This window comes from Emys orbicularis, chromosome 5 (genome assembly GCF_028017835.1).
Source record: "Emys orbicularis isolate rEmyOrb1 chromosome 5, rEmyOrb1.hap1, whole genome shotgun sequence".
NCBI lineage: Eukaryota > Metazoa > Chordata > Testudines > Emydidae > Emys > Emys orbicularis.
The window spans coordinates 26,158,263-26,174,628 of record NC_088687.1 but is presented as its reverse complement, the minus strand read 5'-3'; the positions used below and the strand labels follow the sequence as shown (position 1 = coordinate 26,174,628).

Sequence of the window (16,366 nt, the reverse complement as noted above, 5' to 3'; positions counted from 1 at the left end):
GTCTGAAGTTAGAACCAGATGCATTATCTCTACTTGGTCAGGGTGCTGGCAGGAGTGAAGCCTTGGAACTTGAAGGATTTGTTTGGTGGTTCTGTTTATTTCTGATATCTATTCTATCCATACTCAGTAAATCTCCTGGGAGATTGGAATTACAGTAAATTACAGGATTATTGGACATCCTAGAAAACAGCATTTAGGAGGAAATGGAACTATTGCCTCTCTCCCTAGAATGACAATAATATTTTTTCTAACAGTTATTACAACACTATGTTAAATCTTTGTTACATTGCAATTTGTATGTACTTGAGTGGTGGTGTTCTGACGTTCATACAGCAGTCATTAAAATCTTTTAGACCCATGAGAACAGTTGCTTTTTCTTTGCCTACTTTTATTTTCAAGGTGTGTTTTATGGATTGAAAGCCTCTTTGCAGGTTAGTGGTCAGAGTTTTAATCAGATTTTATCAAGAGAGCTTTAAATACCCAGTTGCTAGAATTGCAAGTTCCTGGTGTAGGAGGTTTCCTCTCTTAAAACTGTAGGCTTCAAGATATCAGTGTTTGTGTTTCTCTCTGACAATATTATTCACACAGATTGAATGGACGCTCTTAGGTTGAATGCAGATTCCTTCTTTGCACATTCCACAGCTACCCCAATTAACTTCAGTCTTACTATAGGAATTAGTCTTGATAGTGAGCACCCAATAGGAAGCAATCAAATAACTTCAGTGGGCAGCTCCATTTTAAAAACAAAAAGATATCCTGAAGGGGGAAATCTTTAATCATTTGGAGGGTTCTGTTTTACTTTGAGGGTATGAGTAATAATACAGAAATGACAGCCAATTGATAGACATTACTGTAGTGAATATTTAAAGAAAAAACATTGATAGCCATTGTGGTCATCAAGCAAAATGGGAGGAAAAGAGAGCAGGCATCTAGTCCCTAGTAACCTAAAATATAGGTTAATGTTAACTTACATTTTTTAATGAATTAATAATATCAAACAGTTCACCCTGAAAAGGTTTTAATAAGGTTCGTGCATATTTACTATATTTAAAATTGAACTATACATTGAAGTATGATAACCTTGTAACATTAGCCTCTTCTTAGAGAAGGCTCATCGGCTCAACTGTTGTAAGTAAATGTTCACTAACTAAATCTTGACATATAGCATGTGAAACTTCATGGCCCTTGTGAACTGGATAGTTAAGGTTAATTTCTTTTGGCTAATGTATTCTCATGTATATGTAAGATGTGTTGCATGAGATTGTGCTATTTATATTTTTTAAATGTGTTTTAGTTTAATCTACTTTCTTATTCTGCTCTAGTCTCTGCTACATTCTTATCCTCCTACCTCTGGTCAGAAAAACAATCCCCTGTGATGCTTGTTGTTTTATGACAAACAATAAATAAATGAGAAAATATTGGCATGTTCAAACGTTTATCATCAGTCTGGATCATTAAAACAAAGGCCATGAAAGGTAGCGTGGGAGTAGGAGTCCTGATCCTGGCTATAACAACAATACTGTCTCTGACCTTTAGGATAAAGTCATTCTCATTTAACCTCAGTGCCTTAGATTCCCCCATCTGCAAAATGGGAATAATGCTTATCTTCTCAGATGTTGAATGTTAATATAAATAGCAAATATTAAAAATAATATTGATTACATTTAAGTAAAGTAGAGAGAAATTATGGAAAACAAGTGGATGGGAGAGAGAGGCTTAATAATTCACTCTTCTTGTCTTGAGCATTGTATTTCAATAGCATTAGCAATCAGATGTAACAATTTTATTTCAGTCTATTTCTTTGTCTTCTCAATCCTATTTAAAAATATAAAACAGGAAGGAAGATGCATCTTTTTGGTAGATCTTTTGTTTAAGTATTCCAGATAAATATCGTCAGTGTTTTCAAAGTAAAATAATGAAATTGTCCGAAAGGTCTTTGCTGCTTATCTCCCATGAACTTTTTGTGATGAAAGCTATTTTAACTTTTGTGGTCATAGAAGTTACAAATGAAAAAGGCTAATTAGATCATCCACTTCATTTCCCAACTTTCTCTTTGTCAGATGAACACTTAAATGGATTTATGTGGAGTCCTTTTATTTGGTAGCATTGCCTTTCAATGATGTTTTGTTTGTTCTTTCAAATATAGCTGATCCTACTGACCTGAGCTTCATCATTTCTCCATGGTCTTTGCTGTTGCTTCCATCTGGGAGTGTGTCATTTACAGATGAAAATGTTTCCAACCAGGACCTGCGAGCATTCACGGCACCAGAGGTTCTGCAGAACCAGTCACTGTCATCTCTTTCAGATGTTGAAAAGGTACATTACCTTCTTTCCTATAAAATGTTAGTCTCTATGAAACTGTATTATAACTGATTTGGTAGAAACTTTCTTTTATTTATGTAGCACCCTACAACTAAGATTGCAGAATGGCTTCAAACTGTCCTGTCTTTGCAGAATATTCACCTTTTGGGCTGAGAATATTTTTTTATACAGGTACTTTGTTTTTGCCCAAAGGGCTGGGGTTGGGTCTGTGAACATGCATGTGCCTTTACTTTTTTTAAATAGTGGGACATTTGTTCCCCCCACGTTTCTTTAAGTCTAAAGCAAACTACTTTTCTTTTGTACAGGTGAAATGGGCCCTGAAGGTTGGGATTAGATTCTCAAGGTGGATTGTCTTGTGCAGAAGGTTACATACTGAGCAGTTGCTGTTTTGGAAATAGCATAACGGAGTCATGTCCACCCCCAACCCCCAAGATAGGGTGCTCACCTAAGTAAGGGTGAGCTTGAACATAAATCAGAGTTGTATCTGCATAGTTAACTGACTAGTCTTCCAAATGGCTCCCAATTAGCCTTTTTCCCCCCCCAGCTTTAGGGCTTTCTTCAGCAAAATATCCCCTCAGCCTAGCAGAATATGGAAAGGGCTGGGAATGAGGAGAGGATGGGGTTATAGTCCCACCTCTTTCATTTGACTGGTCTTCATAATCCTGAACTCTTCAACCGTTATTTAAGGGGTTGTTGCAGGGTATAACAGTGTGGGAGTCACCCTGATGTGGCCGCTGTGGTCAGATATGACATAGCCCATGGGGGAAACTGAGGTAATCAGTCAATTCTGCAAGGCTTGTATATCGTGAATGGTGCCCCTTCAGGGTTCAAGAATGCCTCCTTTTCTAGACTTGGAGCCCCTCCAGAGGGAAAACTACAGCAGCTTGTTTCTGGAGTGGTGTGTAATTCCCCAAAGACCTGGACCTCTTGCTGCTGTGTGTATGGTCCCTTCACTGGGATTGGGCTTTCCTAGGGCTTTGCCATTCATTGCCTTGCTACTCTGCCCTTTCCTAGGTCCCCTTTTTTTTCTGTTGAGCTCTCTGAGAACTTCTCTGGGAACTTCCTCTCTCTATTCTGAGGCTTCCTGACTGAGCACTCGGAAACCTTTATTAGACTGGGTGTTCTTCACCTAATTAACTGCCGCCCAGCTACTTAGTCAGTTAATCCCCAGGTGGATCACTCTCCTTAGTGGAGCTTGTCACAGGCACAGGGGATGCTGAACCCCTCAGGGACCAGCAGCCTCCATGACAAAGGACTACAGCCAAAATAACTGTATGTTTGAAAGCTGTTATATGGCTTGGCAGGACTCCTCCTGGAGGAGCAGTTGCATGGCTTTGTTCTGAAGGAGATTGGTACTGGCACTATTGCTATTACACGAGCAAGGACTAGCTACACTTGGACTTTTTTTTTCTGAAAACTTGTTAAATTGTCAGTTTCTCTAGAACCATATCAACTAAATATTGAGTCTAAAGGATGCCCTCCAAGAAATGTATTTTGCTTCTATATCTTTCTTCAGTGGTTGAAAGCACTTAGCTTCAGGCCTCTTGCCTTGCAACACAGTCAAGGCGATCTATTGTAAGACGGATATATATATACCTCATATATACGTATATGAGTGTGTTAACTGTTCAGGGCCAAGAGACAGAAGTCCTTCACAAGTAACGGTAGTACTGAAGTCAGTGGAAGTTTTGCCAGAATAGGGACTGCAGAATCCGGAACTGATGGATAGGAGGGATAATTCCAAACTTTGTGATAGTGGTACTATGAAGCACCGTGTAGTTAGAAATCTTTACTAAAATGTATAACTTGAATGAGCAGGTGCAATTCTGTTGAAGTCAGTGGAGCTCTGCCACTTTGTACTAGCTCTGAATTTGGCTTAAGAACTCTCTTATCAAAAGCACCAGGAAAATGATCAGTAAATTCCTTAAGCAGCTAAACTGTATCTAGGTGAAATCTCTTACTTCAAAGTTGGGTGCATTCTTAATTTAACACTAAGATTACTTGATGGCAATAGTTTTTTTTTCTTTTTTAAAAATAGAAGAAGAAAACTCTATGTTGCAAACCAGAGGCCCTATGTTTTCTTGTTGCATAGAAAGAAGTGAAAACTGATGGGGACTGATGTGGCATGTTTCTCTTGCACATGATCTCATTCATTGTTGATGACCAAATTATGGCCTTTGTCCCCGTATGCCGCTCTGATTAATTCTCTCAGATTGTGGCCCTTGCTTATGAAAATGTACATTTTGCTATTATATGACATCTGGTAACATAATTTTCTGGAAGGTGGTGGTAGTACAGTTGTGACTCTTTACTTCTGCAAGAGCCTGAATTCATATTTCCTTGGGAAATTATTGCATGTTGACATATATATGCCTTGGTTTGCGTAAGGAGATTACTCATACAGTTGGTTTAACTTGGTTTATATCCTTTTAGCTTGTGGTATTTGGTTTTAGTGTTGTGTTGAAGTTTTTTACTGGAGTTGAATATATCTAATTTGGGGTTAAATTCTAGCTAACTTTGCACATACACATGTGGCAGGAAAAAAAAAAACCAAAATCGAACCACCACTGCATCAAACTGAAATGATGCAGTGGAATTTGAAGAAAATTGGGTTTCTAGGTTCTAGTTCCCCAGTCAACTTGAGAAGAGGCCATTCTGCTGGGCCTCCAAAAAGGAGTTGTGTATGAGTAGGGCCCTACGAAATTCATGGCCATGAAAAACGCATCACAGACCGTGAAATCTGCTTTTTTGTGTGCTTTTACCCTATACTATACAGATTTCACTGGGGAGACCAGCTTTTTTCAAATTGGGGATCCTGACCCAAAAGGGAGTTTCAGAGGGGTTGCAAGGTTATTTTTAGGGGCGTTGCGGTGTTGCCACCCTTACTTCTGCACTGCCTTCAGAGCTGGGCAGCTGGAGAGCGGCGGCTGTTGGCTGGGCGCCCAGCTCTGAAGGCAGTGCCTCGCCCACAGCAATGCAGAAGTAAGGGTGACAATACCATACCATGCCACTCTTACTTCTGCACTACTGCCTTCAGAGCTGGGCAGTCGGAGAGTGGCAGCTGCTGACTGAGGGCCGAGCTCTGCAGGCAGCAGCGCAGAAGTAAGGGTGGCAATACCATACCAGGCCATCCTTACTTCTGCGCAGCTGCTGGCAGCGGCTCTGCCTTCAGAGCTGGGCTCCCAGCCAGCAGCCGCTGCTCTCCAGCTGCCCAGCTCTGAAGGCAGCGCCGCCACCAGCAGCAGCGCAGAAGTAAGGGTAGCAGTACCACGACCCTCCTCCCCACACACACACACAATAACCTTGCAACCTCCCCCCCCCCCCCCCCCCCCCACACACACACACACAACTTGTTTTTGGGTCAGGACCCCTACAATTACAACACTGAAATTTCAGATTTAAATAGCTGAAATAATGAAATTTATTATTTTTAAAATCCCATGGCCATGAAATTGACCAAAATGGATCGTGAATTTAGTAGGGCCCTATGTATGAGTTTAACAAGGTACAGCCATAGCATTAGGAGCCTGATCCATATGTCTATTTACAATATATGTATGTATCTGAAACTTGCCTGGCCAAGCTGTGGTTCATGCAGCTTCAGTTCAATTAATTCCTTCCTACTACATGGCAGATGTGCGTGCATGGGGCTTTTTAACAGTTGTTAAAGGTGTATATTAACAGTAGTTTTTTACTTGGTTTTGTGGGGGGACTGTGCTACTTACATCTGTTTTTAGTGTCTACCAGAATTAGGCCATAGAATTTCATTTATCTGCAGCTTCTGGCACCAAAAGGTATCAGGAATATAGTCTTGCAGTTATGTTAGCTTATTTTAATTTAAAAATGCACCTGGTTGAATAGAGTGAATTTTTAAAGAATGTGTATAAAATTTCGAATGTAATAGGAGAAAAAGCATGTGATGAACTTGCATATATCATAGTGAGCAGATAGGCTTCATGTACAACTTTATTGTTTTAGGTTACTGAACTCTGAAATCATTCAAATTTAGCTTATTGTATTGTAGATTAAGGCTTTATGAGGCAGACTTTTTTTGAAGGAAAAGTCAATCTGTGTTGGATAGCATTCCTTCAGAAATATTTCAGTTTCTGTATGTGTATTGTCCTTCAGAGTTAAGTGAAATTTCTTTTGCTAATGCTGACCCTGCCTGCATCTTTGTCTGCATCTGCCCTTCATCCCCTGTATTCATTCCAAAATCCTTCTCAAATTTATTTACTTGGCATTTCTTAGATTATGTTGTATACATGCTAATTTCATCTGGCTTTCAATTTTAAGCTTCAATCTTGATTCAGTGTATTTCACTGCAGTTTACCAAACTAGTTTCTGAGTGGAAATCTTTGTTTTATTTTCAGTTCTTGTTCTGAAATTGGTTCATGTCGAATTTTACAGAATCCAAAACAAATTCCTGTTTGTAATGACCTCTTAAAACACAATGACAGGGTTGCATTAGTATTTGGGTCATGACTTCATTTCTTCTAAACCAAAGAAATTATGTATTCAACAATAAATATCATCCAAAGTGCTAGTCAGACAATGAATGCCTTACTGATTCTAAGTCTCTTGTTAAATTGAACAAAAAAAGCTGATTTTGTAATTGTAGGCTTATTTGAAATATACATTTGCAAATCATTCCACAAATAATAAATTTGTGATACGAATTTAGTGTTACTTATTTCTTGTGAAAACTGTTCAAAATATTTTAATATAAATCATAAAAGCCAAAAATCAGGATTACCAAAAAGCATTTAAATAAGTATCTTAATTTTTTGGAGGTGCAGAGTACTTGCAACTCTTATTGAAGTTCATATTTCAACTTTACCTTGATATAATTTGTCTTAAATAGTACAGTGTGCATACATAACACACACATTTATATAGGAACGCATGCTTAGCTTCATTCTTAATCTTATTATCAGCACAACTTTTAAAATAGATGCATTTATCTAGTTTTAATGAACTTGACATTATCTCATATGAATGGAGTTTGACATGACATAATGCACAAGCCTCAACCATGATGATCAAATAAACAGTTAGCCTAGCCTTGGTATGGGATATTTTTCACCAAAAAATATTTGGCATGACATTAGTCTGTCAAACCATAATGAACAATTAGAGAACAGTATATAATATTCAACTGAAGAAATGTAAAATACCAACATGAAAGTAATATAACTGTTTTTAAAATCAAATTGTAACAAATATGAGTAAGTGCAATTCATTTTATTCGTTACAAGCATTTTTATATGTAAAAGATTGCTTCATATGTATGTAGCTTATGCAGTTTTGTTTATATTCTATAGTGCTGTTGTAATAGTTTGTGAAATACTACATTCAGAAGAACCTCAGCAATTCACGCAAACTGATTGCAAATTAAGCATACAATGGAGCACCACACCAAAATGTGCTTTGTTCACTTATTTTGAAAAATAGTTCTTCACTGTGTAGTAGAGATGCAGTACATTTTGTAAAAATAACAGTCTTAGTATAGGGACCTCCTTACCATGCTCTGTAATAAAAGCTTTGCTGGGAAAAGGCATGAGACTCTCAGAAGTTTTGGGAATACTGTTCAGTTTGTATATTAGCTAATCTAGAATTAATAAAAAGCAACAGAGGGTCCTGTGGCACCTTTAGTCTTAAAGGTGCCACAGGACCCTCTGTTGCTTTTTACAGATTCAGACTAACACGGCTACCCCTCTGATACTAGAATTAATAAGGTTGTTGTGTAGTAAAGAAAAACTGGTGTTACCAGTTAACTATTTTATACCCATAATACCTGGGTTTGGTAAGTATATTTTTTTCTTCTCTTCATTCTCTGTTGCCAGATTTATTCATGTATGTATTTATTTGTTTGTTTAAGATTGATGGTATTGCAACTGTCTAGTTTCCTTTTCATGCATAGCTATGGTGTGTCTATGGCACAAATTGGTAATGTTCTCTAATCTTTCAGTAGAAGGTCTTGGTAATAAGCTGAATATGAGAAGTACCATCTCAGTATTTGGAGAGTTCATTTACTTGTAGATGACTGAGTCAATGACAAGCACATTCATTAAACTGAGAGTCCCTAATACCTGACTTTGACTGTCCAATTGGAAGGTAAAGCCAATAGCAGTCTTTCCACAGAACAAGGAAGACTTAGTTCAGTGGCCATCATTTCCTCAGTGAAAAGAGGTTCTGATGCATGTGTGAAACATTGCTAAATATGTCCTGCCTGCAATTGAGGGATCTGTATTTAGGAAATAAAGCTTATTTATGGTTAAAGCTGTCAAACAGTGACGTCTAACAATTCCCTTATAATCCAAATTTTAGATATAGGGTTAAAGGTAAAAAAAAAACAATAAATTACAAAACAGACTAACAAAAAAAAACCCTATGTCATGAGGGTAGCCATCTTAGTTTGGTTTGTGGTCCAAACCATATGCAGTTGGAAGCCAGTTTGCAAATAAGTCTTTAATTTTTCCACTGCACATTCACAACCACCATAACAAAAAAAAGTCAGGTTAGTTCCATGTTTAAATATTATTGGATTCCCTTCACAAAACAACATGGTGGAAAATACATTGAAGATGCAAATAATGATGAATGCCAACTCATTTGGGTTAGATTTTATTTTGATTTTTTTTAGCTCCTTGGAGAAGCAATCAGTTTGTGAGTAAATTTAACACACACACACACACACACACACACACACACACCTGAAAATGTTAATCCTATGTGTAAAATGTTAAATAACCCCTCTCCCCCACCAAAAAAACAAATTCCTATTGCATTGTTTCGTCAGATTTTTTACTGCTTGAAATTAATCTCCTCCTGACCTCTCAAAAACTAGATGGGTTACTTGGTCGTTGTATGATTTTCTGTGTAAAGCACTTTAGCACTTGTTAATACCATGAGTATGACACGTGCTTTCTTAAACAATTAAATACATCCTTTCCAAAGTGACATATACCATGAATAACTTTGTCTTTTTAACAGTGCAAAAGAAGTTGAGCTGAGTTCATGCTTATTGTTGGCATTCACCTGTACAAAGGTCCCTGTTACAACCAAGCTGAGACTTTGGGGGACTGAATATTCCAGTTCTCCCAGATTAAGCTATGGCCCTGATACTGCAACTGCTTGCTACTTGATGCAGTTCCATTGGTCATGATGAATTAAAAGAAGAAAAAAGAAGTCTGCAGTTGATAGTACGTGGTTTCAGGATTGGTCCGTAAACTGTTATCTAATGGGTATCAACCCAAATTGTGCCCTCAATTGCACCTCTACAACACCAGTGTAATTCATGAGATCTCGAAATCAGAAAAGTTTGTGTGGATGTAACATTAGGCAAAATTTGGCCCGTTGTCTTCTCCTTAGGCACACCATTACCACGAATCCCTCCATGGCATGTACTCCAGCTTTGTTTATAATATATAAAGTAATTTTCAGAAAAATTCCAAGAAAAATATTTTGTATTTGCATAATCCCTCCTCCCACGTATACCTCAGGCGTAAGCTTTACTATTCATCAGCTTGTTGAACTGAACTCTCATGGTGAATATAACCATATGTCAGCTGTATTAATTCTATCACAATCTCGTATCAGTGCAGCCCTTGGCGCGGTGCTCTGCATGACTCATATACTATGTGTGTTGGGAGACAAACCTCTTTGTGATAACTGGAGGAAGCTTAGGACTCAAGTGCTCTTCTGGATGCCTCTATTTTCAAATGTTATGTGGAAAATAGATCATAAAAATAAATAGAAAACAGAATGGGGAATATGTTGCTCCTAAACAGCTGACGTTACCATGCCTTGACTTGGAGGGATTAAATAAAAGGAGAATATTGCATCTATTTTGTAGTGGAAAACTGAAAATATTTCATATGAATGTTTTAATTAAACCACAAATTGGAAACTTGAGATTATCCATTTTTAAAAATTAATACACTCACTGAAAATCATCAGGAAAAGAATTGAGAATTTGAAGAAATGCAAAGGAAAAAGGGTGATCGTTTTAAATTAAAATGCACACCATATTTATCTGTTTCTGAGTCCTATCTAGCTGACAATGGGCTACTAATTATTTTTGACTGACATCAATGGTAGCATGAATATGTAGGTGGCTTTGTTAACAATGGGACCATTGGTTCACATGTCTGAAACATAGTACTGAATATTTACCTTTGCTTTTCTTTAGCACAAAATATATTGCACTTCTTAAATTTAGGATGGCTGAAAACCATACACAAGAGCACTTAACGAGATATTTGAAAAAGGCTGCTGAAGCACTCTTTAATTTTTTGTTGTTGTTTAGAATTTATATACAGGACTGATACTTGGCAATGCAATGAAGGAGGCTGCCGGTTTCACTCTCACTTACTATTCAGGTCACAAGCCACTTGGCATAATACTTTTATTTAGATGAAGCAAGAGCTTCATGTATAGTCTGCACTTTAATGTTGATTTTGCAATTCAAAAAGCCTTTTTTAATAGCAATGTTCATATTTATTGTGTAAATTTGTAAATACAACTGTATATCACAGGGTGGCTGGCCAGCCCTGTACATGAAGTAGTTCCAGCTCCCCAGAACCAGAACAGGTGCTCCCAATCTGGCCAGTTAAGAGGGCAGGGCAACACCTGAGGCAATAAAGGATAGAGGGGCAGAGACCCCCATGAGACAGAGGGACCTGGTGAGTTCGTCAGGAAAGAGGCAGCTGAGAGCTACCAGGGGGCTATGGAGGGTCCTGGAAGGAATCTGTAGGTTGTTCCTCGGGGAAGACAGAAGGCAATAGAGCAGCAAAGAAGGGTTTGCTGCCTGACATCCCAAAGCCAAAGAGCCAGGGCCAGACAGCAGCAGCGGGAGTTGCCTGCTTACTTCTAAGCTGGAGAGATGTAGCCAAGGGGTGGAGAGTTCTGAAGGCCGGAGCGCACCAGAGGAATTTGCCCACTGACATATCCAGGGCCAGAGTGCTGGACCTAAGGGAACAGGGAGAGGGAGGGATGCTCCCTGGTGAAGATGATTTCCCAGCAGAGAGTTTGTGGGGAATTACCACTGAGAAAAGTGGGCTCACACTCCAGTTGGAAGAGTTGGGGTAGCCATCCTGGCAGAGGGACAGATGAGGACTGGTGAGGAGCCTAGAGTGTGGTAAAAGATGCTGGCATGTGGGATGTTACATCATGGGGTTTTGAGGATAATATGCACTGGGATGATAGATGGGACTGTGTGGAGGACTTTTGTTATGAACTGAATTGTACGATGTTTTTTATAATAAACTGGCCCCACAGAAGGGTATTATTTAAGCAAGGGAGCCTGAAGTGGAGTTCTTGGGTTACCTGAGAGGGGACACTTGTTGTGCCACAACCTACATCAGGAGGGTGTCCCCGGGCAGGGCTGCCATTTGACACTACCATATTATTGTTTCATAAAAACTAGACTAATAATAAATATTAACTATGGTAGCTCTCGCCGTTGTCTCCCACAGCATCTTCTGTGTAGATTGTAGATCTCTCTAGATATTGTCTCTGGTAGATTATAAACTGTCCAGGGCAGAGCTTGTCTTGATATCTGTGCCTTTTACCAAGTCAGGTATCTGGTCAGTGCTGAACAAATACATAACTTTGTCTTAGAATTGCTTTAAATATATGTTTATCTTCCTCCTGAATATGTAACTATAAAACTGTGTTGAATTCGCATATATGGTACAGAAAAACAGTAAAAGTCAGTTTGCATTTCATTGTTGTATGGAGTCTATTGGCTATGTTCATGAAGAGTTTTCTCCCAATTTACACACACATTTCAAAAACATAAAATATTGACTTCTTAATGGTGATTCTAACTGCATATAGCTAATGCTTCAAGTTGCCCTGCAATTTGTATTTTCTCTTTAGTTGGGGGAAGATGGGATTGGTTGAATCACCTATAAGTGGCATCTATACTCAATTTTAATATAACTTGTTGCCAAAATTATGTAATGCACCTCTTGCTTTAAATTATACAGTTGTTACTAACACACGGTCACTGTACAATAGTTGATTTGTCCAGTACAAAGTGTGTCATTACCACATTATATATACAAACAATACAGATTAATTATTATTCGCTACTTTTTTCTATTATTATTTATTATTTATTTATATTACAGCAAGGCCAGTGGCGCCCATTAGGATGATTTGTTGTGCTGGGACATGTACAAATATGTAGGAAAACACATTCACTGCTCTGAGGAGTTTACAATGATTGAAATTTTAAGATGACAACCTCATATGTTGTGTACATAGATGAAAGTCCATTGGCAACCCAAAAGCCAGTGTTTGTGATCCTAAGTGTTTCACCACCTTCAGAACTATGCACCTTTTAAGACTTGCAGCATTGGAATGCCCTGCTGCATTTCAGAATGTGTTCATCACCATCAAGTGTCGTAATCTTATTGATGTATACTGGGGCTTAATCTTAAATGAAGGGTTAAAAACTAAATGGAAATGTTAGAGGAGCATTATTAAGATTTTTTTCAAGTCTTTTCCCATAGTAGGATTTGCTGCTCTGACTGTAACGACCAGGGCAAAGGACAATTCGGAAGCTCTCCAAGGCAAGGAGGCTAATTGAGTCCATGTCTAAGCTTAATTGTCAAAAATGTAAACGTGCAATAGTGCACCTAATTGGGGGGGGGGAGGGGAGGACCACCCTGTCTCAGAATGTCAAGTTCATCACACCCACTTAATACTCTATGGATATACTGATGAATTTCCAGAACTGTCCCTTCATTAAGTTGACAGATGGTTTGTGTTGTATTACAGATCCATGTTTATTCTCTTGGTATGACCCTTTACTGGGGAGCTGACCATGAAGTCCCTCAAAGCCAAGTAAGTATTTTTTTAAGACTTCTTTTATAAAATCTCACCATTTTTAAGTTTTAAAATGAGGTTTGTTTGATAACCTCCTCCTCATTTCTAAAAAAACAGAATAACAGGGCAAGGTAAACCCTTGGGATGCTAGTGGGACTGGTGAAACTAAGTGAAAAGCAGGGAGTTTTTACATAATTTGGGTTTTTGTAATTTACATAATTACAAGAAGCTTGTGAGAGGGGGGAAAAGTTGTCCCAAGGAGTAGAATTTAGGGCTCGTTCCTGAAGCCCTCACTCATGTGAGGAGTTCTATAAATATGAATGGGACTATTCTGATGAGTAAGAGCTGCAGAATTAGGCCTGTTGGGGCACGAACCCAAGAGGTACAGAGAGCTTGCAACTCCAATTGCAGTCATTTCACAGTCAAAGGGAGTTCCAGGTTCTCAGCCTTCCCAGGATCAGGCCTAAATATGTAGGGTTCAAGGTAAAATAATAATATCTGAAGTAGTTGCCTCTTGAATACTGAGGCTTGGTGCCTGAACTGTGGACTTCCAAGTTATGGGTACTTAAAGGTGAGCTTATCAGAGTCTTACTGCAACAGACAAGAGAAAGACTTTTGATGTATTCTGTGATCCTGCAGCTGCAGAATTTGTCACTGAATTCACTCCTAACCATAATGCCGCTGAGAGCAGGGGGGTTTGCTGTAGAATTAAAGACCTTTTTACCACAGAATCCATAGAGCTTTGCTTGTAGTGAAGCAGCTTGCTTTGTCCATTATGAGGCAAAACTCCTATTCTTCTCTAATTAATACTCTTCACTGTTTCTATTCTGGTTGTTTGCTTCTTTATTTTTCTTGATTAGGGATACTGTAGTGTTGGTTTGAAGGGGGGAAAGCACTGGCATTGTCTTTCACTTTGAAGTTATGTGGAGTCAACTTGGCCCTTATGTCTCCCAATGAACCACAGCTGTTTGAGGCTTATAAAAAACAACTTGCTTGTATATTATGCTGTGAATCTATCAGAAGAAAAATCAGGTTTCTGTTTTATTAAGGGATTCTAAAATGGGTTGATTTTTGTTTGTCATATTGAAATTTCTTTAATATAGTAAAAAGTATTTGTGATTTACTTAAAAAGCTACTGACCACTGCGCTCCATTTGGCCCTAATATAATTTCTGTGAGCCTAAGGTAGGCATGTTTGGGTGAATTCATTACATGACTGCCTCTGAAGGGAGGGTACTTGTTGAGAATAGGGAGTAGACTTCTTTGCTGTTGACTTGCTAGCGGCTGCAGACACAGTTATGGACTGATTAGAGCTTAACCTCATTGCTCAATTTCAGAGTGGTCGCCGTGTTAGTCTGTATCAGCAAAAACAACTAGGAGTCCTTGTGGCACGTTAGAGACTAACAAATTTACCAAAGCTTCGGCCCAAATAAATTTGTTAGTCTCTATGGTGCCACAAGGACTCCTCGTTGTTATTGCTCAATTTGGTTATCTCGTATACAGTATGTACAGCTGTCAGAACTCCTTCAGTCAGGTTTGGGAGGATTTACTCTTTAACGTTTGATTCATCTTCTTCCAGAGCACTTTCATCTTAGGAAACAAAAAATAAAACAGACAAACAAACCCTCGCACAACAACTACACTTTAAGTCAATAGCTGAAATGGTTGGAGGAGACTGAAAAATTAGGAGTCTGTATCCAAAAAAGTACATTAGGGTGATGAGGTAGGGATATATTATACATTTGGCTTGACTGCTGCTCAGATGTGTGTGTGTGGGGGGGAGGGAACAGCTTTCAGCACAAAACTTACTCAGCTGCTTAAAAATGTATTATTATTACTAATTAAATGGAGAAAACTGTTGTTTTGGCTGAGAAATAAAGGGAAAGATTTTCAAAGGCAGAGAGGACAGTGACTCCTTTTATTAGGATTCAAGCACTGATGTACACAAAGGTGCATCTGTGTATCTTCCACTATATCGCCATACTTTAACAGGAAGCCTCGCATTTACACTATTATTCACATAAACCCAGCTACATAATCTAATGGATTGGATTTTCTTAACATAAATCGGTATTTTCAAGAACTTGGGTGGTACAAAATGTGATGAAAATTGGTAAAAATTACATAATACTTTTGTAATACCCAGGAATTTTTCAGTAAAAATGAATAAAAATAGACAATCAAGGCCCTTGGGCACATATTACAGCTCCGGTAAAACTGAGGAGGAAAAAGCAAGCGGTGGATAATTTTGCTCCTCTTCCACTGTGATTAGCGGGGATATTCCTTTGCAGTTCCTTCTCTTCCCACAACCTCAATCCCCGCATTGACAAGTTTTTCTCACCTTTATGATCTGGGGCAGAGATGACCGGGCAGCTTAGAGTTGTTAGGTTTGCGCAGTAGAAATGGGAGTGCTGGCTTGAAATCAGGCTATGGAAGTTGAGAACTGAACAGAAGATAGGAACTTTATTCCCTTTTCTCTCCCTAGAAATCTCTATCATTAGTGGCAACAGAGATTCCAGCATCTGGTTTTACCAGCACTACAGCAATTCCCCTTTAGGATATCATGCTGATGTGTGTCAGGAAAGAGAGAAAAAGCAAAATTGCAGAAATTTCCTACCTTTGCCTTTAATTTTAAAATGTGCCTGCTGAGCTTCTGCACTCCAGAATACTCTGCATCTAAAAGAGCGCAGTCAAGAAGGCACCCATACATGCTGCCACAGAAGTTACACCCCTTCTGATGCAGTCTTTAAGGTAGCAAGCAGTTAGTAGAGACAGAATGATTGACTGTGTGTGGCACTGCTTTTAAGAGGAAATTTCTTTGTGCAGATCTACACAAGAGCATGGTTATATCCATATATACACACGTGTTACATGCTTAAATAAAAAAGGAAAAGATTGATGATTTTTGGCTTTCATTAGTTCATACCTTATTTTATTTTTAACTGTTTTATCTCTTAGCGCACCCACACTTTTTCCTGAGGATTATATCTATGCCAAATCTGGGTGTGTTAACTCCAAATTGTGTTTGTCACAGACCAGAATAATAATTAAGCATAAAAAAAAACATTTTCGTCCTTGAGAAATGAAAAATATATACCATGGGTTTTCTCTCTAAACTTGGATAATAAAATAAAATTGCCTCTGGGGTTGAGAGTAAGTATAAGCTATTTCAGCCCTAATAGCTGAATTTTTGGGAAAAACTAGCTATT

General features: G+C 38.5%; 1 protein-coding gene across 1 annotated transcript in view; it reads left to right on the top strand.

Moving 5' to 3' along the window:
- The window catches only part of PTPN13 (protein tyrosine phosphatase non-receptor type 13), a 154,618-nt gene that overhangs the window by 15,767 nt on the left and 122,485 nt on the right, over window positions 1–16,366 (top strand). Inside the window, exons 2-3 of the mRNA XM_065404715.1 lie at window positions 2,147–2,316; window positions 13,111–13,176. Of these exons, the coding sequence (XP_065260787.1) occupies window positions 2,147–2,316; window positions 13,111–13,176 (236 nt within the window). The remainder of the gene's footprint in view (window positions 1–2,146; window positions 2,317–13,110; window positions 13,177–16,366) is intronic.